Here is a 13,236-nt window from a genome sequence, read left to right as displayed (position 1 = left end):
AGAAGTCTGATAAGAGCTTAGTTGCTCATTTAACCTTCTAAGTTACTTCAAAGTAGTATTTATGCTGACATGGGTGTCTGTGATTAAATTTATTTGATTTTCAAGTGAGGATTTTTGTTTTGTTCTTTATGCAGGAATAGACCTGATTGCAGCATTTTATGGTTGCCTGTATGCGGGCTGTGTGCCAATAACTGTTCGACCTCCACATCCACAGAACATCGCAACAACATTACCTACAGTGAAAATGATTGTCGAGGTGAGCAGACATCTGGAAATCCACAAGCAGTCTAAACAGGCAGTGGACTAAAAATAGAAAATTAAAGTGTTCTTTAGAAGTTTTTCCATCAAAGTTAGGAAAAGACTACAGGTTTTATAACATGGGTTCAAATTTCATGTCACATGACCTGATCCTGTACAGTACCACAAAGTCCAGGGGAGCAGAGAATGTACAACACTGCTTGAAAGCATGCAGCACCCACACTGTCACAATCAGATGAGAGTGCATTTACAACCACTTCTTGCTAAGACCCATGCAGACGTGTTTTCCAGTGTATGACTCTAAACCAGGTATCTCAGGATTATTGATATTATTATTTACACTGACGTAGCTCAACTGTTTCAGGTTAAACAGTTAAACTTGTTTAATGTAAACTGTTTTCATCCAGGCTGTATCTGAAAGTCCTGCACCACGTAGCTCTTTTTACATGTTTGAAAAGTCTTTTACAACTTTATAGTTACAAGTTGAGTTAGCAGCTCTTAAACTGACTGGGGAGTAACAGTTTGGAAGTTACATTGTGGCCAGGCTTTTACCCAGAGAGGGGTGACATGGAGTTTGTGCTGTCCTAGGGAAAAATCCTGCTCTCCTGGTACCATCAGTTCAACTCCTTTTGAAGTCAGTAGCAGTTGCCTCTGAGACCGGAATTTGGCCCATAGACTGTGCTGTGCAGATGCCTACAGAGTATTCAAAGTAATCAAACATTACTGTGATCTGACTATATTGTGGCTATAGGTCTTAAAGACTATGGACCGGAGCGTGCGCTAGTTGGATGGGGGAAACCCAAGCAGGGTGGCAGGAGATGGATATTGTCCCATCCAAATGGAGGTGGATTTGCTGTCCATCCATCAGGGAGCTAGCCAGAAGGTCAGCTCCCCAAATTCGATGTTTCTTGGCATACCCACAGGGGTCAGAGCTTCTGCACTTGTCCTGAGTCTCCTGGTTAACATAACGTAGTTCCTGAAATACCCAGCTGCCCTTCTGTTTTTCCTAATTCATTGCTTACACTTTGGCCCAGCCTATACAAGGTAGTGCTGAGTGAGTGAACATTATCTTGGCTTGGGATACCATGTTACATGTGAGCGACCGATACTGTCAGGAGCCCTGCCGCCACCCTTCTCCACTTTGAGCCTGATCTGCACTAAGAGGCCACAGAGAGAGTTCATGAGATCTTAGGGGGTGGAGGAGTCTATAATGTGGAGTCTCTGTTCCTCCCTGTCCCTCATGCACATTTTGTCAGCCTAGGGACATGTGTGCTGCAGTGGTTCTCACTCAGCCATACATTTACCCCTGGGGTCTTCCAGGGGGTACATCAACTCATCTAGTTATTACCCTGGTTTTACAACAGGCTACATAAAAAGCGCTAGCAAAGTCAGCACAAACTAAAATTTTGTACAGACAATAACTTGTTTATATTGCTCTGTGTACTACACACTGAAATGTAAGTACAGTATTTATATTTCAGTTGATTTATTTTATAATTATATGGTTAAACATGAGAAAGGAAACAATGCTGTGACACTTTCGTATTTTTATGTCTGATTTTGTAAGCAAGTAGTTTCTAAGTAAGGTGAAACTTGGGGTACACAAGAGAAATCAGACTCCTGAAAGGGGTACAGTAATCTGGAAAGGTTGAGAGCCACTGATGTGATCAGTATGATTACTGCTGATAGCTGCAGATTTCCTCAGCTCACATGGTAGAGCTTTCTGCATATGAGGCTGAAAATGTGGGGTTCAAGGACTGATTTCCTCATGTTGACAAAAGGTGGGAGTTAAATGTTCCAGTGTGCAGATCCAAACTGTCTCTTTGGGACCAAAATGGGAAAGTATTTGTACTAAGTTCAGTGCTAGAGTAATTCACAGTGAGTCATTCTCAGTTTGGGATTTTCCAGTTGCCTTTTTCTCCGCTCTGAAGGCCTGAAAAAGGATATCTGTTCTGCTAACACTGTTGACAGTAGTGCACAGAGTGGTTATTACTTTGCACAGGTGTTGGGGATAACAGCTTAAGGTGCAGTGGAACCAAAAGGGGCTCAGATTCCACAAAGAATACATTCATTAGGAACGCTTTCACTTACTTGACTTCTCTTCACAGATCCTCAAAGAGTGGGAAAGAAAGAAAAGTGCTTTGTTTTACGTTGTTTCTGTGCTGTGATTTAAAATGTTCAGTAATGTATTTGGGCTTTTGTTTAAATACACTATATTAAATACTTGTTCAAACAGTATCACGTTTTCTTTATGTAATGTATTTGGTAAAATAACTGCCCGTTTTTAAACACAGAGAAACCTCCAACATATGTAAATCTAAAATCCCCTAGAGCCTAAAATCAAATGTAGGCAAAGAGGAGATGGTAAACTGACTTTGTCGCTTGAGAAATAACTGCTCTAGAGCTACTGTTTGAAATACCAGAACTCTCTGAAATGGAGCCCGTGTTAAGTCTCTAGTGGTCCTGCAGCGAATCCTGTTTGTTTGATTTAGTGGAGAAATCATGGACATGTGGCTAGCACATGGTTATTGATTTAATATGGTGAAGCCACTGGAGCATTGCAAGTGTGAAGTTGGGTTTTCATTTTATTAAAATATTTGTATAAACAAACAAGTATTGCCTTCACTTAGGGAATATTCTTGTCATAACCTTCACTACAGGTTTCCCAGGATGATGATATGTAGGAAAAAGTGCAATTTTCCCCTATTAATGCACCATTAATTTCAATGTAACAATTTGCTGCAAAGTGCAATTATTACTTGGTCTTGTAAAAGTCCTGTATACCCTCTGAAATTTCAGAGGTCTGCCTTTTTTGCCATATGTTCCCGTCTCCTAATCACAGGAAATAAGACTGGTAAACTTACATACATACCCTGTTATAATATAAATCATGGTCTTACTCAGTTTTACATGTGAAGTAATTAGTGTTCTGTTTCCTTTTGTTTGTTAAACTCTCAGGTGAGTCGCTCTGCCTGTTTAATGACTACACAATTAATATGTAAATTGTTACGGTCACGAGAGGCGGCAGCAGCAGTGGATGTCAGAACATGGCCTCCTGTACTAGATACAGGTAAGTAAGTATTAAAGCTAGAGCTACCCTGTCTTGTTTTACAGTTGAACTTGTCGTGGTTCAGAGATTCATGCAGTGAACTGCCTGTCATTAAAATAAGATGCACGTGTTTTCATTTTTTATTTATCCTAGACGACTTGCCAAAGAAGCGGCCTGCTCAGATCTACAAACCTTCTAACCCTGACACACTGGCTTATCTCGATTTTAGTGTGTCCACAACTGGAATGCTAGCTGGAGTGAAGGTAGGAATTTCACACTAAAAACAAATGTTCTTGTCATGTATATAATCAAACAATTTGGGCACATATACAATCATATTTCATTGTAGTCTGGAAGATTCTAAAAAAATTTGTGGTATTTAAGAATTACAGGGTATGTTAGTGATGGTAACGCACAGGGAACTAAAACCCATTTACTCATGTTGTTTTAACATGAGTTCCTCTTCCTGATTTAAGGAATGGCAGTGGTTTGGGAATGAACCTGCAGAATAGCATAGTTTATCATTTTAATTACTATCTTATCTTCCAGATGTCTCATGCAGCCACTAGTGCCTTTTGTCGTTCTATTAAGCTGCAGTGTGAGCTTTACCCCTCGAGAGAAGTAGCTATCTGTTTGGACCCTTACTGTGGACTTGGATTTGTCCTCTGGTGCCTCTGCAGGTGAGATTTCTCTTCAGACTTTTAAAATCTCATTTCCATTGTACCATAAAACAAAAGAACAAGCTGACTTGAGTAATGGGAAGATGGTGGAGAACAATTAATAGCTTTGTAACTAACATAGGCAATTGAAATTGCCAGAAGATATGTAGAGAATACATTTCATTCTACTCAGATGTGGTTTCAGATATTTAGAATTTCTCACTTGCCCTCCTTCCCTCTGCTTATGAGTCATCTGTTGACAGGCTCTTGTTATATTTTTTTAATATGAAATAGTACTCCAATGGAATTTCATTGAGAAGGTGCTGTCATCTTGTCTTTCTATTTTGGAAGCACAAGTTTTCCTTGGAGCATTTTAGGACTTCTCCATTTGGGACCTATTTAATTTTGAATTTTAAAGGTACATAAAGATGCATTTGATAATGGAGAGATTTTTGATTGGCAATAATAAAGCTGACTGAAAAGCAGCAAAATATTTTCACAAAAAATGTTGCAATTTTATTAGCACTAGTTAGTGGGGCGTTTATAACTTAGTTAACAGTTTTGTGGATTTCTGTACTCTAGGGATGGCAGTAAAAGCATTCTCAGTAACTTTTAGCTTTAATTTAAGATGGGTAGATAGATGTAAATGAAAAACAATGTGCTTTATAGAAGAAAATTGAAAACATGGTACAGGGAAGGCCTTTGAAAAAGTAGCTGGAATCATTCTTTAGTAAGAAATGTTAGAGCCTAGAATTGTTATGTTTTGACACATTTCACTGAAAGTGCAGTGTTACTGTTTTAAAACTGTGCTGAAATTAAGGTAACTTAAAGCATTACAAATGATATAGTCTTGCATAAATGTTTTTATTTAAATTATAATTAAACGTGAACATCCTCTTGGAATCAACACTTTGTTTAGATGCTTGGAGCAGTAAAAAAATAAATAAATAAAAGTTAACGGTACAGTCTTGCACCAGATAATTATGATTTATAAGATGCATAAATGATGTGCTTGCTAGACTTCAAGCATGTTATCTTAGCATAAGATCCACTTACAGCCTCAGAGATAGTTCTCTTATTAACCTTTTGGGGAAAAAACAGCAATTGGAAAATATTCTTAAAAAAATGATTTGTTCTGAGTTAAGAGTGTTGCAATTACTATGTTATAATCTGGAACTGATACACTGGGAATCATTATAGTACTGTAACATTAACTGTTCTGGTATAAAGCAACAGAAGGCATTGATCTGAGCTTGGACAATGAAAAATCAATGAGTCAGTTTTGCTTTCAGGTTTTTAGAGTGGCAGCATTTTGGTTTCAACAAACCTTGTTTGTTTAAAAACAAAGTGTAGAAACAATTTTTGCTGGGTCTTTCCTTTAAAAAGCTTGTTTTTACAAAATGCAAACCTTGGGCTAAATGTAAGCTAAATTATTTTAACTTTTTTGCTAAACAAAAAGTTCATAAAAAAATGTAGCCTTGGAATTGTTGAAACATTTCATTTGCCTACTTTCTGTTGAAACTAAATATTTCGACATTCCAACATCAAAATGTTGAATATTGAGTCACCTCAACATGAATCTGCGTCCATGTGAACCGTCACAGTTCCTCATGGGAGTTGTAGTTCATGTGTGCCTTGTGCCCTTATTCTCCCTGTCCAAACTGCATCTCCCAGGATATACCATAGTGGCTCAGGCAGCAGAGAGACTGCAGTACAAAATAGGGAGATACAATTGGACCATGGGGCCAGGATAACCGGGACAGACGCAAATCACAACTTCCATGAGACACCATGTCAGCTCAGACAGACACAGATTAACGTTGACCTGACCTAAAAGGAAATATTTCCCAGTGCTGTTAACTCTCAGGAGTATTGTGATTTTTGGCCTGTGTTGGAGCCAGTCTTTCAATAAATGAGTAGCTCCAACCCCATGTAAGTTTCAGTCTCCCCCCCACGGAAACCACCTCTAATTGGCTGCCTTTTAGGGAAGAGCAACCAATGAAATGCTTCTCCCTGCCTGCCCTTCTGGACCTGAGAGAATTTGGATTAGGGACTGTGGAGAAAGGAGCAGCCAATACCATCTTCACAAGGGGGGAGGTTACAAAAAGTGGAAAGAGCCCAGCAGCTCAGAGCAGCTGTGCTTCCTCCTTCCCTTTCATCTTGTGAAAAATGGGTCAATCTGTTCCTCTCTCCATCACTGCAACAGTAGGCTTGGGAAGGAAAAAAGGATCCTGCCTCAGCTGCCACTCCACACCTGGAAGGGAGGTGAAGACATCCTACAGCTCCAGAAGGAGCAGAGGTGCACAGAAGACAGAACAAGGAGTAGTGGTCTCAAGTTGCAGTGGGGAGATCTAGGTTGGATATTAGGAAAAACTTTTTCACTAGGAGGGTGGTGAAGTACTGGAATGGGTTACCTAGGGAGGTGATGGAATCTCCTTCCTTAGAGGTTTTTAAGGTCAGGCTTCACAAAGCCCTGGCTGGGATGATTTAGTGATTGGTCCTGCTTTGAGCAGAGGGTTGGACTGGATGACCTCCTGAGGTCCCTTCCAACTCTGATATTCTTTGATTCTAGGAGCTGGGGCACATGTGGGGACAGGCTGTGCACAGTTAATGTGGGGCTGGAGGAGCTGCTTAATTAACTGAAAGGTTGCGGGAGAGGCCGATGTGGGGCTGAATACAGAAATAATTATTAGAGTCTAGTTTGGGGAGAAGCTGGAAGCTCTGCGTAATTAGGGCAGCATTTTATATAAAGCTCTGTAATTTGATCTCAGTTGGATCATCCACTGAGAGCCAAAATCAGCTTACCCTACAAATTTGAACTTGACATGCACACAGTGGGCAGGGGGAGTTCAAAAATGAAAAAGATGAGCGCCGTATAACCTCTTTCTACTCTTAAAAAACCTCATGATTTTCGGGGTCTAAGATTTGGGATTGGCCATACTGATTTTGCTTCAGTTTCCCTGATGGGCCTTCGAACGGCGTCAGCAAAATTGATGTTTTCCTGCAGAAAACATTGATTTTTTTCTTTTGGAAACCACATTTTCTGTCAAACATTTTGATCCAAAAATTCATAATCAGCTCAAATAGATTATGTCTATATTATATGTAGAAAGCTGACATGAGAAACCAGTGAGGTTCATTTTGCTGCACGGACTTGACTTCCATCTCATACTAGTTGTTAGGAGTGAATGTCATTTTTAGGATGCTCTGTGGAAGCACTGAACACCTCCTTAAGCATGCAGTTTAGCTCCTTAAGCATGCAGTAAGCATGCAGTTTACTGTTTGTAACTGACATGCCAAATGGTGATTGTTACTTTCAACATGCCACGCTTTGCCTCTGGGGAATATCTGGATGTAAAATTAAATATACAGATTATGCAGTCTATTGTCGTTGCCATTAACTACACTACCACTTGCTGTTCTAACATAGAGATTCGTGGTCAGTTCCTACTGTCTTTATTTTTTAAAGTTAAGGGGCTGCAAATGGTAGCAATTTATATTGGATACAGAACAGGCAGAGAAAATGGGCTCCTTTATGCAGTCTCTTAAATAAGAAATGGAACTTAAAATTTTGAATTCAGTCACTTCAGCTATGCATATTTAATTTCTCTATTAACTAGGCCGAAGGAGATATTCATTCTACAAACAACCAAAAACTAACCTCTTATCCCCATCGTAGGTTCTTAGAAGTTATGCTGCCCCGCTTCGCTGTGACGTCCCAGAATGCAATATTCTGTGACGTCAAAGCTATTAAGGAAAGCCCACTGGAGCCAGCCCATTGGTAAGTCTGGAGTATATTGCATGGTTTTGCAAAGTTTGTTTTATTTTATATTCTAAAGAGTATAAAATAATAACAAAAATAAACCTTGCAAAGCAGAGCTATACATTCTTAAAAGTGGGATTTACCAGCTTCTCTATAAACTGGCTGCATACTCCAGCAGGGTTTCCTTGGGATCTTTGTCACAGGATGATGCACCCTCGGCATGGCAGCAGAATCATCAGGCCTATGTGAGTTCACTAATCCAAAAGCCCTTCTTTTTAGCTGTTTGTGCTTACTTTTTCATGAGGGAATTCATGATGTGATTTGTTGATTCATTTATTTCATAGTTTCCTTTGCAACTCTTGCCTTCCAGTCTGAGAAGCTGACCTTGCCATTTCGTTTTGCATTGCATTTTTAAATCTCTAAGTTATAATAGCTTTTTAAAAAGCAAACACTTTTCTCCAAATAGAAAATCAAAACTAAATCCAATTAAACTACTTTCTGAACTTAAGATATCCCTGTCCTAATAGACCACCATTTACTGGAGTAGTGCCTCCATGTTAAGAAGGGTTTAATTTAAAACAGAAACAGAGGATAAAGCAGATATGAAATTTTTCCTGAATTGTGTATTAGCCAAACTAAACTAAGCCCTCTAGTTATTCTGCTTTAATTATCAAAATACGGGAGAGAGAGAGAGAGAGAGTGTGTGTGTGTGTGAGAGTGTGTGTGTGTGTGTGTGTTGATAAACCAAAATGATATAATAGTTAATTTTCTAAAACTGAGACTCTGCTAGTGCAGGTCAGTAACAATGTTTTAGTCCAGTTCCACAGTGATAGAGATGCACTTAATTGCCATTTGGGTACAGGAATACATTTAAATCGCAAATCAGGACCATAAGAGCTGTATTTTTCCAGTCCACTAAGACCACATTCAGTGAATACAGCAGAGATGGGCAAACTACGGCGGGACCCTCCTGCCCCTGAGCTCCTGGCCTGGGAGGCTAGTCCCTGCCCCCACCCCTGTTGTTCCCCCTCCCTCACAGCCTTGGCTAATTGCACCACCAGGGCAATGCTCTGGGCGGTGGGGCTGCGAGTTCTCACCTGACCCGGTGCTCTGTGCTGCGTGGTGGTGTGGTTGGCTCCCAGTGCTCCAGGAGGCAGGGAGCGAGGGGGATATGGATGGAGGGCAGGAGGGTTTGGGGTGGTGGTCAGGGGGTGGGGGAGTGGATGGGGTCAGGAAGGGAACAGGAGGGCGCTGTCAGGAATGAGAGGAGGGGTTGGATGGGGGGACCCGGGACCTCACTGGCGGCCGGCGATCGGAGGAGAAGAGGGGAGTTTGTTGGATGGGGCAGCAGGGGGCAGTCAGGAGCAGGGGTTCTGGGGGAGGTCAGAGGACAGGGAGAAGGGGTGGTTGGATGGGGCAGGAGTTGGAGGGGGTGTCAGGGGGCGAGAAGCAGGGGGGATTGGATAGGGGACAGGGGACGGGCCACGCCTAACCGGCCCTCCACACAATTTTGGAAACCCAATATGGCCCTCAGGCCAAAAAGTTTGCCCACTCCTGGATTACAGTGTGTGCCGTAGAGTTGTGATATGAATGTTTGTTTTGGAAGTGCAATGAGAGCTGCTTTCTTCTTGTGCACTTCCTGTCAGCCCTGAATGGGTAATTGGAGTAATTGATCAAGTAACTTTTACAGCAAAAGTGAGGTCCTGCAAAGTTTCCTCTTAAACAAATGGATTTAGCTGTAGAGGAAGTGAACAAGAAACAATAGCTTCAAGGGGTGGAACTGCAACTTTCCAAACTGCAGCAGGAGAGGGACCATTCTCATCTTCTACATTTTGTGGCCTATCTTGAAGATAAGCATTGGGGTGAAATTCTTACACCAGAATAAAAGGGCTGCAGCATCATAAAGGAGCCCTAAAAGTCCCAGATCAGGAGATAAGGTTGCCAACTTTGCACTATTTAAAAAACACTTCTTCCCCCTGAGGATCTGTCCCTGATCTGCCTCCTCCTCCCAGGACCTACTCCCCAGTTGCTCCTCTTTCCCCCCTGCCCTGGTTGCTCACTGCTATTCCCCTCTCTCCCCTGCCCGGGTCTGGAGGGACTCGCCTGCAGAACCGCTGCTGGGAGCTGCAGCTGCCTGATGCAGGTAGAAGGTGGCCCTGGCTGAGTAGTAGCTGGCACGAGTGATGACTCGGTGCCTCCCCCGCCTGCAGTAACAGGTTTTTGCGTGTCTGGTCAGTAGATCTGACCGGATACTGTCAGGTCCCCTTTTTGACCGGACTTTCCAGTCGAAAACTAAGCACCTGGCCCCCCTATCAAGAGAGGAGGAGAATTCTCCTGGCAGTTCTCCTGGCGTAACTGAGGAAGACAGCCATAGGCTCAGAGAAGGCCAGTGAAAAATTGCCTTTGTGCAGGACAGCTCTCTCCTCTCTTTGTCTGTCTGTCTGTTACGTACAAGGTAAAGACTGGCCAAAACTTTTGAACTAGAGTGCCTGAAAGCAGGCATTGAAGTAAGTGGGGGGTAAGAAGGGCACCGCTTTCGATGGTGCTGAACACCCTCAACTCTGAGTGCTTGTCCATACATAGTCCACTCTTCGTGCACATGCGCTTGGGGTTGGACTCTGTTGTCCAGCAGTGTTCTTTGCCCTGAGTGCCTTTATGCTCCCATACCAAGGGCAAAAGGGGCAGAGCAGACCCATCTACTGCTCCAGTCCTTCTCACCTGCAAGACGCAGTTCCTTGGTGTCCATGTCTTGACATATCCTGTTTTCTTATCTGTGGTTGTGAATTGTGTACAAATTAGTGTTAGACGGGAAAGAGTTGCCTGTTGGCAATTTTTTTGATAGTTCTTAATGGTTTCGGGAAGTTTTTACCTTCCATATTATGTCTTTTTTCCTCACTCAGATCTATTTCCCAACACCACAACTTAGTGGTGTCCCATCACAAGTCACCCAGCTTCAAGTATTGTCCCACCTGTGAGGCAGCAATTCTGATTAATGATGGGCCCACCGAATGCTTTGTTTTGCCTTGGGAAAGCTCATATACTCAGGAAATGTTCAGTGTGTAAGTCCTTAAAGGCGAGAGAGACATGTTAGATTGTTTGATTGCTCTATGTATGTAGCTTCTGATCTGGAAAGGGCAGACCCCACTGGAAAAGTTCCATTGCAGTCCAGAAGTATCTCTGTGAATTCTGGATCCAGTAGCTTCCGGGTTCCATCTTTGACTGTCATTTCAGTTTCAGACTCTGGTAGGACTGTTAAAATTAAATCCACAAAGGATCAACATTCCTCTGGGAAAGCCAGTGACAGATCCCTGATGGGCATTTCCACTAAGAGGTCCAACTCACCTCAACACTACCATTTTAAGAAGACCCCATGTCACAAATCAGGTACCCTGGGAGCTCTGAGGGAGCACAGTGCCAAGGCTTTGATACTATCCTGGGATGCGAAGCTACCAGTGGTTATTTCAGCATCAGCTCTTATGCTACCAGTCTTAAAGGCACTGGTTTCCTTGATGCTTCTCACTTCAGCATAGAGTTTGTCAGTACTGGGCATGTTGACACCGTCAACCTCGATGCTCTCTGCTCTCACATGGAATTTATAGCTTACTCCCTCTTGGTACTGGGAAAGTTTGTGGTACTGAAGGATTTTCAAGTTTCAGAGAAGCCAGAATCTCCTCTGGTCTCCAAAGGGCTAAACATACCTTCCAGCACCAGTGCTCTCCCCATCATCAGCATTGAGTGACTCCTGGAGCTGACTGCCTCTAAACTTACCCTTTGTGAGAACCTTTACAATTTTCATCTTTTATCGTATTCAGTTGTGACGTGTCAAAGCTGAAAGATGCACAAACCACAGATTAAGATGTGTGAGGAAAAACTGTAAAATTGATGGGGAAATCTGCCTGTCTGATAGTCACAGGGCATACAGGAGAGAACTGTCAATTTAGGAAACACTTCTGAGGAAGAATTTGTCAGTGATGATTCTGCAACAATTAGTGCTGCACCTTTGGCATAAGTTTCTGTTTTAGGGACATTACCAAGTGTCTTCATCTCAGTATAACTGTGCACTGGGGAGCCAATATACAATATTGTATATAAAATACAATAAGGCTATGGCATTTCATTTTTAAAAGTTCATGACATTTTATGGAGAAAATTTTAAAGGCATAGTTTACTTTTAATTTTGGATCCTATCCTGGCCCCTTGAAAATGATTGCAAAGCTCCAGTTTATTTCCTTGGGAGTGGGGTCAGTTCCTCAGTGAGTAGAAGGTATTGTATTTTCTGTTCAAGAAATGTTTAAATGGTAATAACCAACCATAAACCTTTATCAGCTGATGTATATTTTACATGCTACCAACCCAGGTAGCTGTGTGCTCTTCCATGGATTTCTAGCAGTAAGGGCCACCTGTATTTTGTAGAGTTTAGTAATTTAGGACTAGGTTCTGCCTACATTTCCACTGACTTCACTTGAATTATATGGATGCAACAAAGGGCAGAATTTAGCCCTTAACATAAAGCTGTGACAGCTGTGCAGTGTTAGTGAGATGTAAACATGTTGTGCCTAATACTTGATGTTAAAGTTTACACTTAAGTGAGAATACCCATTTTAATTTGTGATCATCTCATCTACAGAATTCTAGTCTGTGTTAACAAATCTTATATTTTTGCAGCGTTTATTCAGGACACCAGTCTATTCTGATTCCTCCCTCAGAATTGGAGACCAATCCTGCTCTATGGCTTCTAGCTGTGAGTCAGTACAAAGTTAGAGACACTTTTTGTTCCTATTCCGTCATGGAGCTTTGTACCAAGGGACTCGGTTCACAAACAGAATCACTGAAGGTGAGGAATTCCATTTTTCTTCATAGTGTGACATTTCATTTCTATAGCAGTTAGGAATGTTCTCTGCTCAATAAGCGTATGTTAAATCCATCCATTGAGGAGAAGATAATCAGAGAGTAAGGAAATCTTCAATACAGCCAGTATAATTCCTTGCCAAAGGCTGTATATTAGCTTTTGCCACCCTGCTGCTCCCTAGCCCTTTTCCAGATTATTAGGTTCCTAGATGAGTTTATTCCTTGAGGCTTTCCAAATCTTTAAGATTTGTGTTTATTGTACCGCCCAAATCTGTAACCGGTTGGTAGAGTTGTAAAAGTCAGAACTGTGTGTATTAGCCAACTTGCATATTGTATGTATATCTTACTCTAATAAATATGTTAAATATTTGTTTGGTTTTGACACATTAGAGCACTCAGAAATGCTCTGATCTTTTTCAGCTTGGGGTCTGGGGTGTACTGATGCTTTTGTTATGAACCTGATAAATGTTTTGCTATGCATTCTGTAGCCAGTTCTCTAACTAACTGTAACTGCTTTTAAAAGATCTGTTTTTTTCTCTTCAGTTGCAAAAGGGTTTAACTGATCAGATGTCAGTCACTGCCTTCATTTACCGACAGCTGTGTATCTTTTTCAGAATTAAAGTAATTTAGGAAGGTAGTGTGGTGTCAATGTGAAGCAG

At 41.6% G+C, this 13,236-nt stretch overlaps 1 protein-coding gene across 5 annotated transcripts in view; it reads left to right on the top strand.

Moving 5' to 3' along the window:
- The window catches only part of DIP2C (disco interacting protein 2 homolog C), a 518,420-nt gene that overhangs the window by 438,073 nt on the left and 67,111 nt on the right, over positions 1-13,236 (top strand). For all 5 annotated transcript variants that reach the window (XM_075062211.1, XM_075062209.1, XM_075062210.1 and 2 more), the window contains 5 exons: positions 135-256; positions 3,217-3,328; positions 3,461-3,570; positions 3,857-3,987; positions 12,395-12,563. In XM_075062211.1, the coding sequence (XP_074918312.1) occupies positions 135-256; positions 3,217-3,328; positions 3,461-3,570; positions 3,857-3,987; positions 12,395-12,563 (644 nt within the window). The remainder of the gene's footprint in view (positions 1-134; positions 257-3,216; positions 3,329-3,460; positions 3,571-3,856; positions 3,988-12,394; positions 12,564-13,236) is intronic.

This window comes from Chelonoidis abingdonii, chromosome 2 (genome assembly GCF_003597395.2).
Source record: "Chelonoidis abingdonii isolate Lonesome George chromosome 2, CheloAbing_2.0, whole genome shotgun sequence".
Classification (NCBI taxonomy): domain Eukaryota; kingdom Metazoa; phylum Chordata; order Testudines; family Testudinidae; genus Chelonoidis; species Chelonoidis abingdonii.
Note: the sequence above shows the minus strand (reverse complement) of the source record. Positions and strands in the feature narration are given on the sequence as shown.